The 19,264-nt window shown below is 33.1% G+C and overlaps 3 protein-coding genes across 9 annotated transcripts in view; 1 reads left to right on the forward strand and 2 right to left on the reverse strand.

The window, feature by feature from the left end:
* On the reverse strand, positions 1–6,354 carry LOC128212275 (uncharacterized). 2 transcript variants are annotated; one of them, XM_052917649.1, is made up of 2 exons: positions 6,222–6,354; positions 1–1,979 (listed from the first exon to the last, which is right to left on the reverse strand). In XM_052917649.1, the coding sequence occupies exons 1-2, from the start codon at positions 6,229–6,231 to the stop codon at positions 1,312–1,314; spliced, it is 678 nt and encodes a 225-aa protein (XP_052773609.1). In that variant the 5' UTR covers positions 6,232–6,354; the 3' UTR covers positions 1–1,311. The 2 variants fall into 2 exon arrangements, with proteins under 2 accessions (XP_052773609.1, XP_052773610.1); XM_052917650.1 differs by lacking the exon at positions 6,222–6,354 and adding an exon at positions 3,378–3,485.
* Positions 2,609–8,223, forward strand: LOC128212274 (swi5-dependent recombination DNA repair protein 1 homolog). 3 transcript variants are annotated; one of them, XM_052917647.1, is made up of 4 exons: positions 2,609–2,798; positions 4,505–4,563; positions 5,082–5,741; positions 6,247–8,223. In XM_052917647.1, exons 2-4 carry the CDS (start codon positions 4,531–4,533, stop codon positions 6,427–6,429), a joined length of 876 nt encoding a protein of 291 aa, XP_052773607.1. In that variant the 5' UTR covers positions 2,609–2,798; positions 4,505–4,530; the 3' UTR covers positions 6,430–8,223. The 3 variants fall into 3 exon arrangements, with proteins under 3 accessions (XP_052773607.1, XP_052773605.1, XP_052773606.1); XM_052917645.1 differs by lacking the exon at positions 2,609–2,798 and adding an exon at positions 3,547–3,637; XM_052917646.1 differs by lacking the exon at positions 2,609–2,798 and adding an exon at positions 3,554–3,741.
* Positions 8,224–8,886: 663 nt separating this feature from the next.
* The window catches only part of LOC128211258 (nicotinamide/nicotinic acid mononucleotide adenylyltransferase 1-like), a 37,730-nt gene continuing 27,352 nt past the window's right edge, over positions 8,887–19,264 (reverse strand). The window contains exons 9-10 of one of the 4 annotated variants that reach the window (XM_052915836.1): positions 14,639–14,984; positions 8,887–10,919 (exon numbers count right to left, since the gene is read on the reverse strand). In XM_052915836.1, the coding sequence (XP_052771796.1) occupies positions 10,872–10,919; positions 14,639–14,984 (394 nt within the window). In that variant the 3' untranslated portion in view covers positions 8,887–10,871. Of the gene's footprint in view, positions 10,920–11,835; positions 14,985–16,234; positions 19,048–19,264 lie in introns of those variants that run through there. The other 3 variants (XM_052915837.1, XM_052915835.1, XM_052915838.1) reach the window with 3 other exon arrangements.

A 19,264-nucleotide genomic window follows, 5' to 3' on the forward strand; every position in this document is an offset into this window, starting at 1 on the left:
ATTTAATAATCTATCTTTTATATTTGTCCAGACCCTTTCCACCAGAAAATGCTACATATGGAGCATTTAATTCAGTCAAAATAGTCAGAAATAATTACCCAAACATGTGCACTATTTAGTGAAGTTACATCCAGATTTGTGGACAGATAACTGTTAAATCGTGCCAACGTGAGTTATACATGTAATGATGTGGTCTTGAGCAAACTGTAACAGTTCAAATTAACTCCATGGATTTGTAAGTTAATTCACAATCACAATCAGACGTTACCGAATATCAATTTGAATGGGGCTATCATTGCGCAATAATGCGCTTATACCGCGTCAATCGGCGTTTGCATGACAATGAACCAACCGAATAGTGTATAGAGTATATAATTACTAGTATATATATTTATGCAAATAAACATTTATTTCACTATGATGTGCAACAGGAAGCCTGTATGCAGGTCCAGCAGATCCAGGGTGATGCAGACGCTTTGGATCTTTCTCCGAGAAAACTGATATTTAACATTATTATTTTGGTGAGTTAAATCATCATTTGAGGCTGGCAACAGACGTCCTACCAACTTTGTACATACATCTGCATTATGCAGTTGAATGGAGGGAGCGTAGAATGTAAGCCAGCAATGCCCTTGCAAAGGCTGAGGGTGAATCTGGCTATTGCATTGGCATCCGTCAGCAAATCGAACACATTATTAAGCTGTCAAAAATGTGTTGGAGCAAAGAAAAGAAATCACACTGTTGGACAGCAGTAAGAATAAGAAGAGATACGAAATATACTTCGGTCAAACGATCGCGTTGCCTGCCACAAGTTGTACATGTCTGATATGTGAGAATGTTTGTTTAACTGATGACTACGTTATTTTCAGACATCACGATAGAGGGTGTGTGAAAGTGTTGTGCGTATCACTGGATGGTGTGGACAGCGACACATAATAAATAGACAAGTCAAGATAATGTTAAACTCGTGACATCGGGGATAAATGAAAGTAGAGGCTTGTATAATACCGAATTAGTAAACTGTGCTTTAATATTAAAGGTAGATACACGAAAGGATAGTAACAGGTAAAATTACAGCATAAAGAAAGCATAGCGAATTTCCGTGTTAATTCCATAAAATGCATGGCGAACATTTATATCTATATAACACGAAATGCTTAGCAAAATATCATGCCTAAGGCTATTACACAAAATGCATTGTCGAAAACTCATGCTAACATTACATAAAATACATATGAAAAGCCATGCCTATTATACACGATTTTTTATGTGTAGTCACGCATATTCCACAAAAGCAGAAATGAGTTCCCATTACACGAAACCCTCTTCAACAAGCTCCACATTTCCATCCCTGTCAATCACGTGTCGTTGGCCACTCCCACCAGCCACGCGACACCAGCTAGACGCTTGCACGCCTTTTGCATGCTCTTCCACGGAGAATCCCCCGTACATGCCCGGAACTGCGTACCACAATTCACCAAACTCATACAGAAATGCTAACTGTGGCAGTTGTTGTCCATTCTTCTCGATAAGATCTGCGACTCGACCTTCGATAGCTTTTTTCAAACCCTTTTCCATCTTATCCATATATTTCGTATTCTCTTTCACCTTCTGTGGTAGTTCTAACATATCTTCTATGCTATCACCGAGTCCGTTCTCTTTAGCAATATCATACGGTGTTTTGCCGTCAGCGTTCTTCAGTGACCTTGCGCTGTTCAGTGCTATCAGATTTTCAAACACATCCGAAGGAGCACTGCCTATAGCTGCCCAATGAAGTGGTGTATTTAAGTCTACGGGTGAGTCTTTATTTTCAGGAAGCCTGCATGTGTTAACAAGGGAACTGTCAGACCTGATCTTTTCCAATAGGCTGTCCCATTTTCGATCGGCGCCAAGGGATGAAATATGTTTCCGACTGATACCAATATCATCCCTAAGGGCAGACGTGTACACAACTAGTGGATATTCCATTGTTAGTACCACTAAAATCATCAAAATAATAATAGGAATAATCATCATCATTAAGTTATTTTAAAAGTCGTATTTACACCTTTTTCATTTGACTGTAAGATCCAAGCGAAGCCCAAAACCAGAAGTCATTTTTTTAAGAATAGCAACAGGGAGATTACAAGAAACTCTAAAATCAGAATGTAAACACATTTTCAACCAAATTCGAACAACTTAAATGAGCACAATATAGGTTGGTGCAACTATTATTTTTTAATTTGATGCATTATTATGTTTAACTCATTTGACTTTTATCCTGTTCAAAACATAAAAAGGTATATGATTTGTGTACAAATAAAAAATAGTAGCCTTTATGTATGGTTTTTATCAATTGGTAGCTAAGTGGCCATAAATTCCCAGGTTTTAAAAGAGCCAAAATATCGCTTGTATGTTTTTATCTGTACACAAATCATACGTACTTTTTTTTATTATTTTTACCATTAAAGTCAAATGATTTAAACATAATAATGCATTAGAATAAATAAAAAATGCACCAATCTTTATTGTGGCCCTTGCTTAAAATTCGAAATACCGAACTACCTAGATTTTTTTCTTGTATATCATCAAGCAAATGTACGTCTGTATTACTACCTAGATTATTTTTGTACATGTATATCATCAAGCAAATATACGTCTGTATTTATTATTTAATTGGCAAGTAGATTGGTACAAATCTAAACATCCTTCTACCTCGATCGTTGATTGGCTGTACTACATTTTGACAAACTAAAATGTATGCTTAAACATTTCTTTATAGTTTTCGGTATCTCGAAAGCTCTTTAAGGCAAACGAAGGTATGTGACTTTTTGTATAACTTCATTACTCCTTATTAAAATGAAAAGGTTTGATTTATTGGATGAAAAGTTTAATTTATTGGATGAAAAGTTATTAGACATGTGATGAAACAGTCATCTAGCTCTTTTTATTGTGTATACATTAACATCACATGGCGCTCCTTATTTCGATTGTAATATAACTGTTTTGTTTTCTTATGCCTGTTCGAGTGTTCAAGTTCACAAGTGTGATCTCAGTAATTAAAAAGAAACACAAGTGTGCTCTAACTATTTATTATGAACTAGGCTTTACAATGTACATAAACCTATTATTTACAGACTGAACAAATATACTCAATTGAAGCATAAATGATATGATATCATGTATTTCTACACCATGAAATTATCTTGCATGAATGTAGAGATTTATTCATGTATGGAAACTATGTAAACATAAACGAACATAGGCATGATCAGCTTGTAAACACATATCACTCAGTGTGTGTTGAAGATCTTGTGAATTAGAGTAGGCCTACATTTTTACTTACTTAAAGACAGTAATACTGTCTTTAATATTTTGAAATAAAAAAAAAACCCTACCTGATTGAAAATCTAGCCAAGGTATAAATCGATATGCACTATACTTATATTTATAAATACGTTTACTAATGAGAATGATCTATTTATAGAACAGTATGATTATCGATGCATATTAACATTTCGACCGTGTAATCATTCGGATTTCCACGGCCATTTTCATCCGTGCAATGGACGTTTTGTCTGAAATCAGATCAATGCTTACTTTAAATGCAAAACACATTTTTTTTTATGTTTTCCTGTGAACTTCTGATCCGTTTTTAGTATGGAATTTATAGAAACTATTTTACAATTTGTCAAGAAATCTTTCAATGTCTTAATCTTATACATTAGGTGCTGTCAATCAATCTGTTCCAAAGTGAAGCAAGTTTGTACTCATTTGATTCGCACCACCACTGTCGGTTGGCGTTTTAGCGTTTAGGATGATTCGTTGTTTCCTTATAACCTTAGGCTTAAGTTACGAATTCTAGTAGAGGGCTCTTTATAATCTTTTCTTGGTATTTGTTGGTGTCAAATTACACTTCTAAGTTGAACTAAGACGTCTAAGTTATCGAAATTAGTTTTTTTTGATGAACAAGACGAAATAATACTGCTTGGCATTAGGTTTTTGAATAAGCCGTGCTGTTTAAAACCCACAATATCAGAACGCCCTTAAAGCATAATACCAGTGCAGGGCTTTCAGCCTTGTGCTTATTTCAACCACTAAGTTCACTGTACTGAATGTAACAATGTCCTGATAACTTGTCCAGCCTATTTTGAAAAATATTGAGTCAAATAAATGTCCTTGAATTTATAACTTTGTCAGGCAAAGAATTTCATACATCGACAACTCTGTTGCAAAATGAATATATACATTTACATATATCCAGAAGTAGTTTATACAGTTTCTTGCTAATTCCCACTTGATTACTGACATCATAAAGTTTTAAAGGCGCACATATAATAGCGATATTTTGGGGATTTTTTAACTCGAAAATTTGTGGCTAATTAAGTAACTATTAATCAAAACAAAAGCATTTGGAAAGGTTAATATTTTATTTCTCTGTTGTGGTTGTTTTCTGTTTTAAACGTGAGTATTTATAGTAAAGGGGTCTGGTGGCTCTTTCATAGAAACAATGTCTTTTTTGTAGGGACACCAAATTGGAAGTGTGTACTCATGACAAGTACTCCTAATTCTTCAAAGTGTACGGTGAGAAAAACTTAAACAGCTTAAACAGCTCAATGTTATAAGTATGGATAGCTTACAATATTTTTGTTTTCAATTGCATTTCATAATTAAATGGTAAATATTTACTAAATCTTAAAGTTAAATAGCTGAAAAAACAATCAGCTGATTTATAAAGGAACAATTAAGTGGTTTCTCAATAATAGCATGTGATTTCATATATTCTGTTTTGTTCTATCCCATTTATTTAGTGTTTTACCGGGTAATGTATATCACATCATTTATGTTGTGTTGTAGACTCAGGTCCAAGCTTCTTGGTCCCTTCGCCCCTCATTAGGCTTTCGTCGATTCTATGATTGATGCTCTTTAGATATAGATGCTTAAATAATTGTCAAGTTGTACCTCTTGATCAACAGTGAAAAGCTGATGAACCGTAACCCTTGGTTTTAATGCTCGTTTTTTTTATATATATATTAGGGCTGTCTTTTTCATACATCCAAGTGTATATACATGTATGAATTGATGATAAAAAATATTTTCAGTTCAGTAGCAGTCTGAAAGAAAGACTCAAGAGATGTGGTCGATACCATTCATCTCCGTACCAACCACCTGGTCCTGCGAAACAAAACCAGAACATCTCACTAAAGAAAGGAACAGCGATCCCAAAAATTGGAAATTTTAGTGTCCATCGTGTAAACAATTCTGAAGAAAAAAGTGAATTGGCAAATAAAGATGGTCAAATTGCAGATGAAAGTTCCGAGTTGAGGAAGGAAGCTAACATTTATGATAATGCCAGCATGTGTAGTGATGATAGTTTATCCCTAAAAGCTGTCACAAATGATTATACATCTGAAAGGGTTAAGGATAAGCTTGAATCTTTATGCTGTGGCCATGAAGGTGGCACAAGACTTTCTCACTCTGACACAGATTTATTATCCAGAAATACAACTTTTGTTACCCCAATTAAAAACAGAGACCAAGTTGTAAAAAGAAAAACACTCAGTTTTAGAAACAACATAGATGAACATTGTAAATCAACTGAACATTTGACTTATTCAGCTGAGGCAGATGTGGCTGATGTTGAGGTAGATCAACATTTTAATGAAGAAATGCATTGCTCGGTTCATGGTTTAGAAAATGAGCTGACCTCTAGAAAAGAGTTGCTCAGAAAACTGAAGATGGTGAAAATGTACAGAGAAAAGGTAATTCAATTTATTATAGATTTATAGAAGTAAAATTCTATATCAAAATGTTGATACGATGTAAATGATGTATATTGTTTAAACTATAGTCTTCACACACCACCCATAGTTATTGAAATTACATGCTAAAGGCTCTTCAAGTAAGAGAGGTTGTTTCCAGCTGTTTTTCTATTTTAATAGTGGTGATAGTGGTGACAGTGGTTAAGTTGTATAGTTGTTTTGCTCTCACCCAAGAGGTGGTAGGTTCCAAGTCCCACCAGTGGAACATTCACTAGACTCCTCAAAAAGGACACAGTACTCATTTTCTTGCCTGGCAACAAACATTTCAGAGTGATACTTATCAGCTTTCAGTTGTCTTCACAATAGTTCTAAAATTAATAAGTATAAACCAAGCATGCTTGCTACTAATAACTGTACCACAATTATAGTCATTATAAATTCAAAGATTAATTAAACCAAAATTATTTATATGTACCATACCTGTTTTCATTTACAAATTTTTCAGAACAACCTCTCTGAGCTTGAAGTTCTGATAACCAAGTGGCGTGGAGTCTCCCAACAAGCGTTACAGGATCTGCACCAGTCCATGCCTGAGCCCCGCCCCTCCCTAACGGAACTTATCAACCATCTTGGTATTGACCACAATCTTGTGTGCTTCAGTAGTGAGGATGATGAAACATTTACATGATACTGCCATTAATTGACTTCAAAGTCAATGCCTCAGTCCCTGCCATTACTGATGTTACCATTTTTTTATCATGTCCCTTTAGTACATCTTATATGCTTCAGTAGAGCGAGGATATTGAAACTTGAAATAGCACTTTAAATAAACCATTACTATCCATTTCTTGAGTGAATCTTAATGCTTCCTTACCAAACTTATAAACAATGACCATGATCTTAAGAATCGAGGATGATAATTCATTTACTAAAGTGTTACCAGACCAGTCAATGCTTGAGTCACCCATGCTGTTAGGAACGAATCAAACATCTTTGTTTTTGGCACAATACTTTAACACAATACTTTAATTCATAAGTGAAGGTGACAACATATATACAAAAAGCACCAAAAATAGGTAATTATAATAAATTTGACAGGATATTTTGGAAAGCCCATGGTGTGACCTATTTTAAGATTCAGGGTACAAAGTTTCCTGTGACTAAAAATAGAATGGAAAGCCCACAGTATTACCTATTTTAAGATTCATGGTATATAGTTTCCTGTGACTAAAAATAGACTGGAACGTCCCTAGTGTACCAATTTTAAGATTCATGGTATACAGTTTCGGGTGACTTAAAATAGGATGGAAAGTCCATGGTGTGACTATTTTCAGATTCATGGTACATAGTTTCCTGTGACTAAAAATAGGTTGGAAAGCCCATGGTGTGACTATTTTCAGATTCATGGTACATAGTTTCCTGTGACTAAAAATAGGTTGGAAAGCCCATGGTGTGACTATTTTAAGATTCATGGTATATAGTTTTCTGTGACTAAAAATAGACTGGATAGCCCATGGTGTGACTTTTTTAAGATTCATGGTACATAGTCTTCTGTGACTAAAAGTAGACTGGAAAGCCCATGGTGTGACTATTTGAAGATTCATGGTACATAGTTTCCTGTGACTAAAAATAGGTTGGAAAGCCCATGGTGTGACCTTTTTAGGATTCATGGTACATAGTTTTTTGTGACTAAAATAGACTGGCGAGCCCATAATGTTACCTATTTAAGGCCCATACTAATGGAATAGCCCTTGCTGTGACCTATTTTGAAGCGCATAATACATAGTTTCCTGTGATTAAAATAGAATAGAGAGCCCATTGTTGTGACCTATTTTTAATGTCCATGGTCATTTAAGGTACTGGTACTTGATTCTTTTTATTTTAACATTTATTTGATGTGATGCCTTAAACAGTTAAAAAACTTTTATGGAGAAGATGTTTAAACATTTACCATTTTTTGACTTTTAACTATCCTTTAAGAGGTTTGCACGGTACTAAATCATAAGTTAACTGTGATATTAATTTAGTGTATTTGTCATGTTGTCTTATTGCATCATAAATCTTCATAGAAACACAAACGTATCGCCAACAAGTATGTTAATATTCACCAATTATAAGAGACAAATACAGGTGTTTGTTTTCATGTTTGTAGCCTACCGGTCTCCATTTATTTGAGGCAATTGGGTCATTTGTATATTTATTATGTTTTGCTATTGACCAATCATTATAAATTTAAAATGATAAATATTCTTAAAATGCCCATTATTAGTACATACATTATGCATTATTTACATATATTATGAAAATTCACTTTGTATAATATATGTTCAAGGGTACTTTTTGTGAAAATTTATCATTTTAAAATACCAAAAAAGTTGCTCGAGTATATACATGTATGTATTAATTTTATGTAGTTCTCTGTTTTGTTTTGATTTCAAATTATATGAAATGTTACTGTTGCTTATGTTAAAATAAAGTGTTAAAAGAACAACCTGTGTCTGTCGTCACTGTGTTCAGTCAAAAGCAATGATAATTTGAGGGGAGCTTTTTGAGTTCTCATGTAGTTGCATATTCCATGCAAAACTCTGGTTGCCAGGGTCAGTACCGGTATTCATAAAACATCCTCAGTCATTTCCTTACTTGATTATTTTTTTCTAATTATCTCTCTTATCATATGATACATGTATAATAGCTAATATCTGAAATACATCATGTTCAACGATTTAATATAAAAAAATCTTATTTTTATGTTAAAAACAACTTCTGTTGTTAGTGGACTATGAAAAGTTGAGGTAATTGACTTGTGTTAAGAAATGACTGAAGTAGTTTTGTGAATACTGCCCCAGGCCAGCCAAAAGAACCAAAATCACTGGAAGCAGGGGCCAATTACACACCAGTCGTTTGTCCTCAAGGGGCATAACGTAATAAATATTTTAGCCACAGTTATCAGACTTGCAAGTCATAATTGTGTCCATTACCGTTTTATTGTCAACATATGTACCAAGTTCCATGTTATTTTTAGAGTTAAGGTCATTTAATTTGTATGGTAATACATGGACTATAGTATAACATGTATATTTATAGACTATACATTGAATTTCAAGAAAATAAATAGTTAAAGTAAAAACAAATGAGAAGCATGGTTTTATTAACGACTAAAATAACAAGCAACATCTATAAATGATATACATACATATTGTATTGTGTAGAATGTTTGTTTTCTAGATAAACAGTAATCTTGGTATAATTGTTAACTTTTCATTATTAACGTAAAAGCAAAAATTGGAAGTACAAACTTTAATAGTCAACATATGATACAAGTAGCTAAGCAAAAGAAAATTAAGGATACAATTTATACTGGTACTTTTTTTTTCTGTCATTATTTTCTTACTTAGATAATAATATTTACCGGGTATAATCAAAAATATAACATCAAAGTTTACAGTGAAGTCACAGAGAGTGAGGGTTATAAATCTGTGAATCCTAAAATGTGATAAAACACTTGTACAGGTGATTTTTATACAATAATGGACATGAATTGAAGCTTAATTGTTTGTTGTTTGATATACCAACGAAAATACTGTGCAAAATACAAATTTGTCTGAATTTATTTCAAGTCGTTTCAAAGAGTACTTGTCATTAACCTCAATTACTGCAATCATAAAGGAATTGTTACAGTTATTAAGAGAGGTATTTCCACAGAGCATGAGACAATTTTAAGAACTCAGTGATCTTTTTGAGGTTATAATTTTAAATAAACAGATTCATCCAAGTATAAAAGGAATACTTACGATATAAATGAAACAGTTTTTTCTGAATCACACAGTTTATGAATTTGTATTCATTTTGTATTTCAGACTAATATTGTGATAAAATAAACAGAAGTGATTTAATATCATAATCTTTAAACTATATATGTTATTTAAGATACAGAACACTCTATTTACCAATATCACATACATGAATGATCATACAACGAGAATGAGTGCAGAAAATATCCATGAAAATGAATAAAATACCAAGTATACAAGATAATTTAACGAGAACAATATAACTTTCAACAACAACAAGCATTTAATAGCAATAGATTTTACCAAGTTACCAAAAGCATTATAAAATACATTTAAATGTACATTCACACAGATTTTTGATTTACAAATACAGAAATTAACTCATAAAGTACTGATATAATTTTATATTAAAAAAAGGATTAAAGTTAAAAACAAAACATGTGTGATATTACATTTTATAATGGTATTTAATTTATCAATTTAGTGCATCAAGAGTTATAAAACTTTTGATGAATACACACTGTATAAATGTGTAATGCACATTTTTTTTATATTTAAGCCAAACTTAAACATAATATGATACATAATTATGAAAGTTTAACAGATGCCGTTTTGTGACTTTTTTTATGCAACAATTTTACAGACATTAAAGTTTGATGAACTTTCTTCCCCTTTTTTTCCAAACATGGAATTATCATATAGTCATTGGTTGATGACGTTCATGTATTTAGTTATGCAGAGTTTTAGTACTCATGAATAATGTTTAAAATCTCTGTTTAATTCGGTAACTTTTCTCATTTAGTTTTTTTTTAAATAATACAAAGAGAAGAGGAAAGTCCGGGTCAAAATGCACAATACTGTTGTATAATACCTTAAGTGAAATTGAACAACATTCTATACAATGCATGAAGAGTACATTTTGTAATTTATTTTTTATGTCATAATAGGCCAGCTTTATGTTCACAATCTTGTAGAAGTTGTACATTTTTTTGTAGGTCCTTACGAAAAATTATGCAGATTATTGTGCATGTATAAAATCATTTTTTTATTGCCACATTCATGTGAACAGTTATATGGAATAACAAATATTTTTATACAACATATGAACAGTGGATGTACAAGAAAAGTGCACAACATTCGATTTCTTAATTACGTAACTTTCTCATGTTTTTATGCACTGTACATGTCCTTTGTTAACATATTGTGTACTAACACTGTATGACATAATACCTCAAGTAAAAATTACACAACATATATAACATATGCTTTATCATTATAATATGAAGTCTAGCAGTGAACAACCAAGTTTTTTTATTTCATAACTTTCTGGCGCTTATGTTTACTTTGGCTGAATCTTCTTTGGTTGGAAGATCCCCGGCAGATTGTACTGTAAAATACAACAGTGCCATGTGAGTAAGTGCAAAGAAAAGTTAAAGAAGATCATTGTCTTTTTCTTTCAACTAATAACTATCTACCCCATCAGACACATTATGAACTTTTGCAGTTTCTTACAGCAAAGAGATTTCTAAGAGAAAGAGAAACAATTTTAACTATTGTTCTGACTGATTTACACTAAATTGGAATTGTTTTTATTTAAACCATTACTTGACCATTCACTATTAATAGCTTTTTTCTACTTTCTAGTTCTGTTCTTTATATTTAGTAGTATATTTTCTGAATTGTGCTCAATAAATTTTCTATACATTCATATTTATAGTAAAAAAAAGTGTGAATCATTCTATGTGTTTACAACAGGTTTACTCCAGCAAAGCAAATGAGTGATCTAGAACCAAAGAGACACAGCCAAGCGCAAACTCCATGTACATCATGATATACTCCAGAAACTTGATCGTTATGGTGCCTATGGTGGTCTATATCTTACACTCATCATGCTTACATAAAAAGCATGCATACATGATCATGATGAAAATTAAAAGCCATATAGTTATTACCAATATTTATTTGGCAAATGAGAAATATTCTGCTATTTTAGACCTTAAATGGTTTAAAGGCATTTGCATTAGCATGAAATTAAAACCATATCAAATAAACATTCACAGACTAGTGTATTAACACTGGCAAATAGGTGAAATTAGGAGAACTTTTATTTCAAATCATGGCAAAGACCTTGAACATTGTTCCCGACTTAGTACCTTCATGTCCTTAATATATTGTTCCCCTACCTACTACCTTATTACCTACCTAGTTTCTTGTTCCCCTGATTTAGTATCTACTTCCCCTTAAATCTTGCTCCCCTACCATGTTCATGTTCCCCCTACTCTGTATCTTGACCCCCCCCCCCCCCCCACCCACCCCATTTAGTATCTTACTTACTAGCTTGTTCCCCGTGTCCAATGTCACTATATTGTCCCTCTGACTAAGTTTTCTTGCATACTAGACGTGTGTCATGTGACCAGTGCTGGAAAAACCCGTTTTACATCCCCCTGAGATGGGTCGGGGTGTTGCACCGCCACTCCTTATTTCTTTTATGGTATGGTTTATTAAAAGTATGTTATGCCATTTCAGTAAAGTGCAATTAAATATATAAGTATGCAAGACTTTAAATTAAAAATGAAAACATAATTGTAAAAATGTGATTTTAAGAGGTACTATTTGAAGTCAATAGTGTTTAAAATTACTTCGCTTCATGGCCCAGTAAACTATGTCGCATGCGCATTTTGGTGAACTTATGTACTTACATGCATTTTCTACGTAATTTTTTTCAAAAATTGATGATTTTAAATATGCAAGAAAAAATATCAATCATGTTTTTCCGGTCTGGATCATTAAAATCCTACCCTTGGACACACTGCATGGCCGGTAACTCGGCAAGCCTTGTAACTGGCTTAAATGCGTGCCCTCGGGTCAGTTTTTTCAATCCGTAATGAAAACACGTGATTGATACTTTTATTTTACCATTGTCCCCATTATTAGAATCCAGCTCCCACTCATGTATTTTCTTACTATCCTGTTCCCCCTTTTTAGTATCTTGTTTCCTTACATTATCTCTTTGTCCCCTGACTAACACAGTACTATCACATTCCTACAGCTTATGTAAAATCTATATTTATCTTCCTACTTAACCTCTTTAGTAATGTCATTTTTAAAATGTCAGCAACATACAAACAAGTTACCGTAACATATATTCATATCAATAAATATTTAGCAAAAAACAATGTCTGCAAATTAATAAACGCTTAAACTATACATAAAATAACAATTAAGCTCAACAGTTTTCATAAATCAGCAAGATATGACTGAGGTAGATTACGATGGAAGAAAAAATACCAGAAGCCTGTACATACCTTACGGCAACATTTTCAAACGACAACTTTTTGAAATTTCAAGTCATAGTGTGCAAAATTCCATGCAATTTCAAAACTTGCAATGCAAGACAAGTTAAATTTATTTGCAAATTACATGATGCATTACTTAGTATATTTTGATGAGTATTATGTCATAATGCTACATCCCATTATTTTTGTCTTTAGTGAATCATCAAACAGTTGCAAAAGGACAATCCGCTCAAGGGAAAAATAAATAAAATACTATATCAATATGACCAGTTAACGTTCAATGCCTTCCAGTTGAAAGCAAAAGTGTTTTATGTATATATATATTAACATCAGTGGAAAACTTTGTATTTTTTATTATCATTTTTCAATTTGATTTTGTCAAACTAATGTCTGGTTCCTCCAATGTTGAAATGTTATTAAAAATATACCAAAAGAGCCTAGCAAATACAGACGATCAAATGGAAGATATCATTATCAGACTGATTTTCAGCGTTGCTTCGCAAAAAAGTGGGGATTGATATATTTATATTAGCATAAGATCGAGTCAGCAGTTCCGAGTAACGCAAAATAAAAAACTGTTGCCTAAGACTATTTATATATGTATAGAACTGGATCTCCCAATGCAGGTTCATGATTAAAAAGTACAACAATGAATAAATAAATATTAAAATATGAAAGATACAAACATGTATATGTCTTTGGCATGGCTAGCTGAAGTCACATGTAGATACTACAATAATGAGCTATAATCACATGACAAAATATTATAATAACAAGTTACAACATTGTTAAGCAAATATTGCTGAAATAGTACAAAACAGAATATTGTTACTGGTGCACTTTTACATAGATATTGTATTCATTTAGGCTCTGATCAACCAGCGTATGTCAAAATATTGTTGAATCAATTACTTCAATTGAATATTAAAATATAATGTGTATGTCACATATTAATCTGAAAGCTCTTCTTGCAAAATCAAATAACTGATACATTTTATAATAGAATTTATTGATAATCATTTATAAGATATTATAGCTACTCAGAAATGGTTTGAAAAAGTGACAGTAGAAAATATCCATTGTTAAAATGAACCCAAATTGTTTTTGAAAGTCTTTTTCCCCAAAGAAACTTTGCAAAGAAGGTTAAACCGAGATTCAAAAAAAATATTGCACCTAACAAATGACAACATCTAAGGCATTCTACTGACACATTTGTCTTCTAAATTATATGTATAATTTAGGGAAATAGTACCGGTACATATCATTAATTAATACTAAGCACCATTTGACAATAAATTATCTTTGGTCTTTTGAAATTGTTGCACCATATTATTAAAAGTACTTTATATATTGCACGTTTTTTTTACTCATAAAAATAATTCATGATTGATATGCGTTTAAATATAGTTTTTTTTACAAATCTAGTTTTTTTATTATCATAACAAAACTAATGTTTCACTTGCGTCAACTATAAACCAATCAATGTATAAACCCATTGAAAGGGACTCCAACATGTTTTTATGGGGTCAGACATCAGAAAAAATAATTTCCCGAAAAATGTGAGAAAATGCTTGGTTCAATGAATGATCAAACAAAAAAAAGCTATATTGTTTACAATTGTTAAAAATAATGCAACAGAAAACGCACAATTCTGCCAAAAAGCTTACGTAGTAAATTATTTTATGCTAATGAGTCCCTTTTAAACTTAAGTAAGAAATCTGAGCACACAAAAGCGAACACTGAGCTAAACACAAGTTTCTGTGGCAGCATAAGCAAACACACGTGTCTCAGGCGTAAAACTAACACGTACGTTCCTTACTCTCCGAACGATCGTCCCGATATCTGTCAAACATGGCTGATTCAATGGAGATTTAGGAGATCCAGAACTCTCCGGATCTAGATCATCCTCATCTGTCGTCAAGCGTCTTGGTGATGCAGATGGAGACACACCTTTTTGAAGCTTGCTTGGACTTCCAAAGCGTCTGGGTGACCCAGGAAAGCTCACAGAATCAAGCTTTTCACATGATCTCCTTGGAGATTTGGATGCGCTTTCCTTTGTAACTATGGTGATGACCTCATTCTGTGTTTGAGGCTCATCAAGATAATCCATGATGTCAGAAGAGGCCGGGGAGATGGACTTTGTCTCCATATACTTACTGAATTCCAAGTAGAGCAAGGAAAATAAGGACAGTTTAATCATGGAAAAAAGAACAACTTATTGAACTATGAGTATGAAGAATATTTAAACAATTACTTATTGTTACAATGTATACATTATGTGGTTTTCTTTAAGCATTTACTGAAACAAATACATTTGAATACAGACCATTTTTGCAAAGTTGTTAATTTTAAGTAACTTTAAACAATTTAATGTTTATATTGATAAAGATAATAATTATGTGTGTTTAATTTTAATGGTTTTACATAGGAGCTGCTGAAATTGTCAGTTATACAATTCAAAAGTGCAACACTATATTTTCTTACCATGAGCAATAAGTCATTATGCAAATACATGTATCAAAACCATATTTAGAGAATCGCAAAATAAAAAGCATGCGTAAATGGCGAAATCTGCAAAATGCTGCAGCCATTTAATATTGCTTATTGAAAACTTAAAAATTCCTGTCAGGGGTGTCCATCATAATGACAAACCCAATTTAAACCATTTTTAGTGTAAAAGGGGTCACTATAACCTTTACTTTTAATCTACTGACCTCAATATATAATATATATATCGTTAACGATCAATATTCCTACTACGTTTGAGGAGGATCAAGTGTTCTGAATAGATTAAACAGAAACCATTTCTTTTTTGCTGTAAAGGTAACTACGACTTAACATTTGACCTAATGACCTCAAATTCAACAACATTAATCTACATGCATATCAATAATCCTATTATGAAGAGCATTGGTTATATTTAGCAGAATTGGTCTTTTTATTGGTCATTAACACCTCACCCTTTGACCTCAAAATCAATATACTGACCATGACCAATTGGTATACAAAGTTACTGATTGGAAACAGTTTTTCATTAAATAATCAATGCGACCTAGACCAACTAATCGTAAAATCGATGGCCGTGATATGATGATGATGATGATGATGATGATGATGATGATGATGATGATGATGGTGGACAAAGTGATCCTGTGTGTCTGCCAGGCTCTGTCAATGAAATTGGTATATATTTTTAAATCTATTATAAATGTGTTTGAGATGGAAACCAATCATATTTTACAAGGTTAAGTCATACGTAGCCCTTGAATATTCAAATAAGTACTTAATAAAAATAATGCCACAAATTTATAAAAGCCATGAAAAGTGTGCTTTAGTTGAAAAACAATGAGTATCATGCAAATCTACCTAAAAGTTATTAATGGTGGAAGAAATCCAAACACAGATATATATAAAGCAGTTTTATTTTTAAGTAAGAAGGTATAAAGTAAAAAAATACTGACAATAAAATACAGGAACAAACACTCATACAGGTACTTATAAAGTACAATAGAATTTTGATTTTAAAACAATAAACACTTTTGTATTAAACAGACAAAATGTACAATGCTCAAAATCTCAAAGATTAAAGGTACAGTTCTACTACATGAAATTGATGTTTCGTTCAACGGAATTGCTGCACTTATTTTGATAATTGCATTTTTTTAACAGAAAAATCTTATTTTTAACCATTTAATTTTGGAGAAAAAAATCCACCCAAATTAAATGCATATTTGAACATAACTAAATGCAAAATAAAAATGCTTTCCTGTGAAAAATAATTGCATCAAATCACGCAAAATTAACGTTCATGACTTCAGCTACTTCATGAGTGAATTACCTTAAACAACATTTTTAAATTTCACCATGACAGAATGCTTTTATACATAGATCAACCACAATTCATAAATATTCATAACATTATTTGAAAAATTTCACTCAATTGCTAAAAATAGTTATTCCTGGACAATTTGACACAGTATTAATTTGGCTGTTCAAACAGATGTAGCATCAATGACGACACTTTTTTCATTGATGCCACGTACATCGAACTGCAATATGACGTCATTTGACAAATGACAAGTGCCGTTTTGTACCATACAGGTATTTTGCAGATGTTTCGTCCAATTATGAAGACAAATGAAAGGAAATGTGTTCATCTAACGAACCTAAATATGAGTGTTAACAAGAGATGTTTGTCAAACATTATGCCCCCTCTGAGCGCCATGTTGTCAGGATTATATGGACAATTGAATGAAATATGCATGGACCGAAATGACAGCTGATTTGTCACTGACATTGGATGCCGTTGAGGCAGTTTTAAGATTATGACCATTCAAAGTGTGAGGATAGAGTGGGTTATGACCATGACCTTTGACGCTATGACCTCAAAATCCATAGGAGTCATCAGCTGGTCACCAAAAACCTGAATGTCAAGTTTGAGGGCCATGAGTGCAGGCATTGTCAAGTTATCACACAGACAAGCTTTTTTCGTTCACGGTCACTGTCACCTTGACCTTTGACCCAATGACTCCTAAAATCATAAGGGGTCATCTACAGGTCAGACACAACCCCAAGTCAAGTTTGAGGGCCATGGGTGCAGGCATTGTTGAGTTATCACATGAACAAATTTTCGCATTCAAGGTCACTGTAACCTTGCCCTTTGACCCCTAAAATCAATAGGGGTCATCTACTGGTCAGGCCCAACTTCGATATCAAGTTTGAGGGCCATTGACCCAATGACTCCTAAAATCATAAGGGGTCATCTACAGGTCAGACACAACCCCAAGTCAAGTTTGAGGGCCATGGGTGCAGGCATTGTTGAGTTATCACATGAACAAATTTTCGCATTCAAGGTCACTGTAACCTTGCCCTTTGACCCCTAAAATCAATAGGGGTCATCTACTGGTCAGGCCCATCTTCGATATCAAGTTTGAGGGCCATGGGTGCAGGCATTGTCGAGATATCACTCAGACAACCTTTAACAAATCAAGGTCACTGTGACCCTGACCTTTGGCCTGATGACCCCCAAACACAATAGGGGTCATCTACTGGTCAGGCCCAACTTCCATATCATGTTTGATGACCATAGGTCTAGGCATTGTTGAGTTAGCACTCGGACAAGCTTTAAAATTATTTTATCATAAAAGGTCACTGTGACCTTGACCTTTGACCCCTAAAATCAATAGGGGTCATCTACTGGTCAGGCCCAACCTTCATGTCAAGTTTGATGACCATATGTCCAGGAATTGTTGAGTTATCACTCGGACAAGCTTTGGTCTACCGACGGACCCACCAACATGTGCAAAGCAATATATCCCTCTTCTTCGAAGTGGGGCATCCCTCTTCTTCGAAGGGGTGCATAATAATGTATAATTATGTCAACCATAACGACTAGATGATCCTTTGATAACTTTGAGCACTGACATCATTATTGTACCCACGTATTGTATCATATTTTTACAAACCATCAGAATAGGCTATAATCTACAAGTGTATTATGTAAGTTAATGGTATGGAACGCATTCGGGCAATTAGATTGTGTCATTTATACATGCTGGGGCGTACCTGAAGCATTTAAAATTGTACTCCTGCATTTTCGAGCGAGCAGTAGACATGTTTCAAGTTGTTTGTCCGAACATATTATATGGGGTAGGAGTGGGGGGGGGGGGGGGGGGGGGTTTACTACCGTGGGAAAATGATAAAGAATACAGAATTGCTAAAGAAAACTTCTTAAGCATTTTGAACGCCAGCATTCAGTAAAAATTGAAATAAAAACCTCTTACCCATGAATCATTGCATGTAATATACACCATTAGCCCTCAATTTTTTATTTTTTTTATTTTGAGATTTAAGCACATGCAATATCAGGGTAAAACAAAATGATTTTATAGGCCCAGGCTACTCGAGATTGCCTTAGATACGCCCCTTAAACACGGGTAATAAATATGGTTTATTCAAGATAATGGCACCATCCTTACAACGAATCTTATCGTACAATCATCTTTTTCTGAGACACTGAGTAATAACAATAATAATATCAAGTTCTGACAAAATTTATTTGATTTTGGAATTTACAATTCCGATTGGGTTTGTAACGAATAGGTATGATTAAACTGTAAATCTTGATCTTAACGATATTTTCGGTTGCTAAGACAAAGCCAATATGCCTTACTTTTTCCTGATAATATCTGAACAGTACTGGTGATTTACAACTTGGATCTATGGTAATCATTAAACAAAGAAAGAAAATTAAACATAATGAAATTATAATAAAAATTAAGACAGAATAAATGACACTGCTGACTTGTATGACAAGGGACTTTACAAAAAAACACACACACTAAAATTGCACAATCAGACATATTTATATTGGAAGATTATTTCATGTTTTCTTTGATATTCAAATTTACAAAAATGGAAGAATGTAATTATATCA

This window comes from Mya arenaria, chromosome 12, assembly GCF_026914265.1.
Source record: "Mya arenaria isolate MELC-2E11 chromosome 12, ASM2691426v1".
Taxonomy (NCBI): Eukaryota; Metazoa; Mollusca; class Bivalvia; order Myida; family Myidae; genus Mya; species Mya arenaria.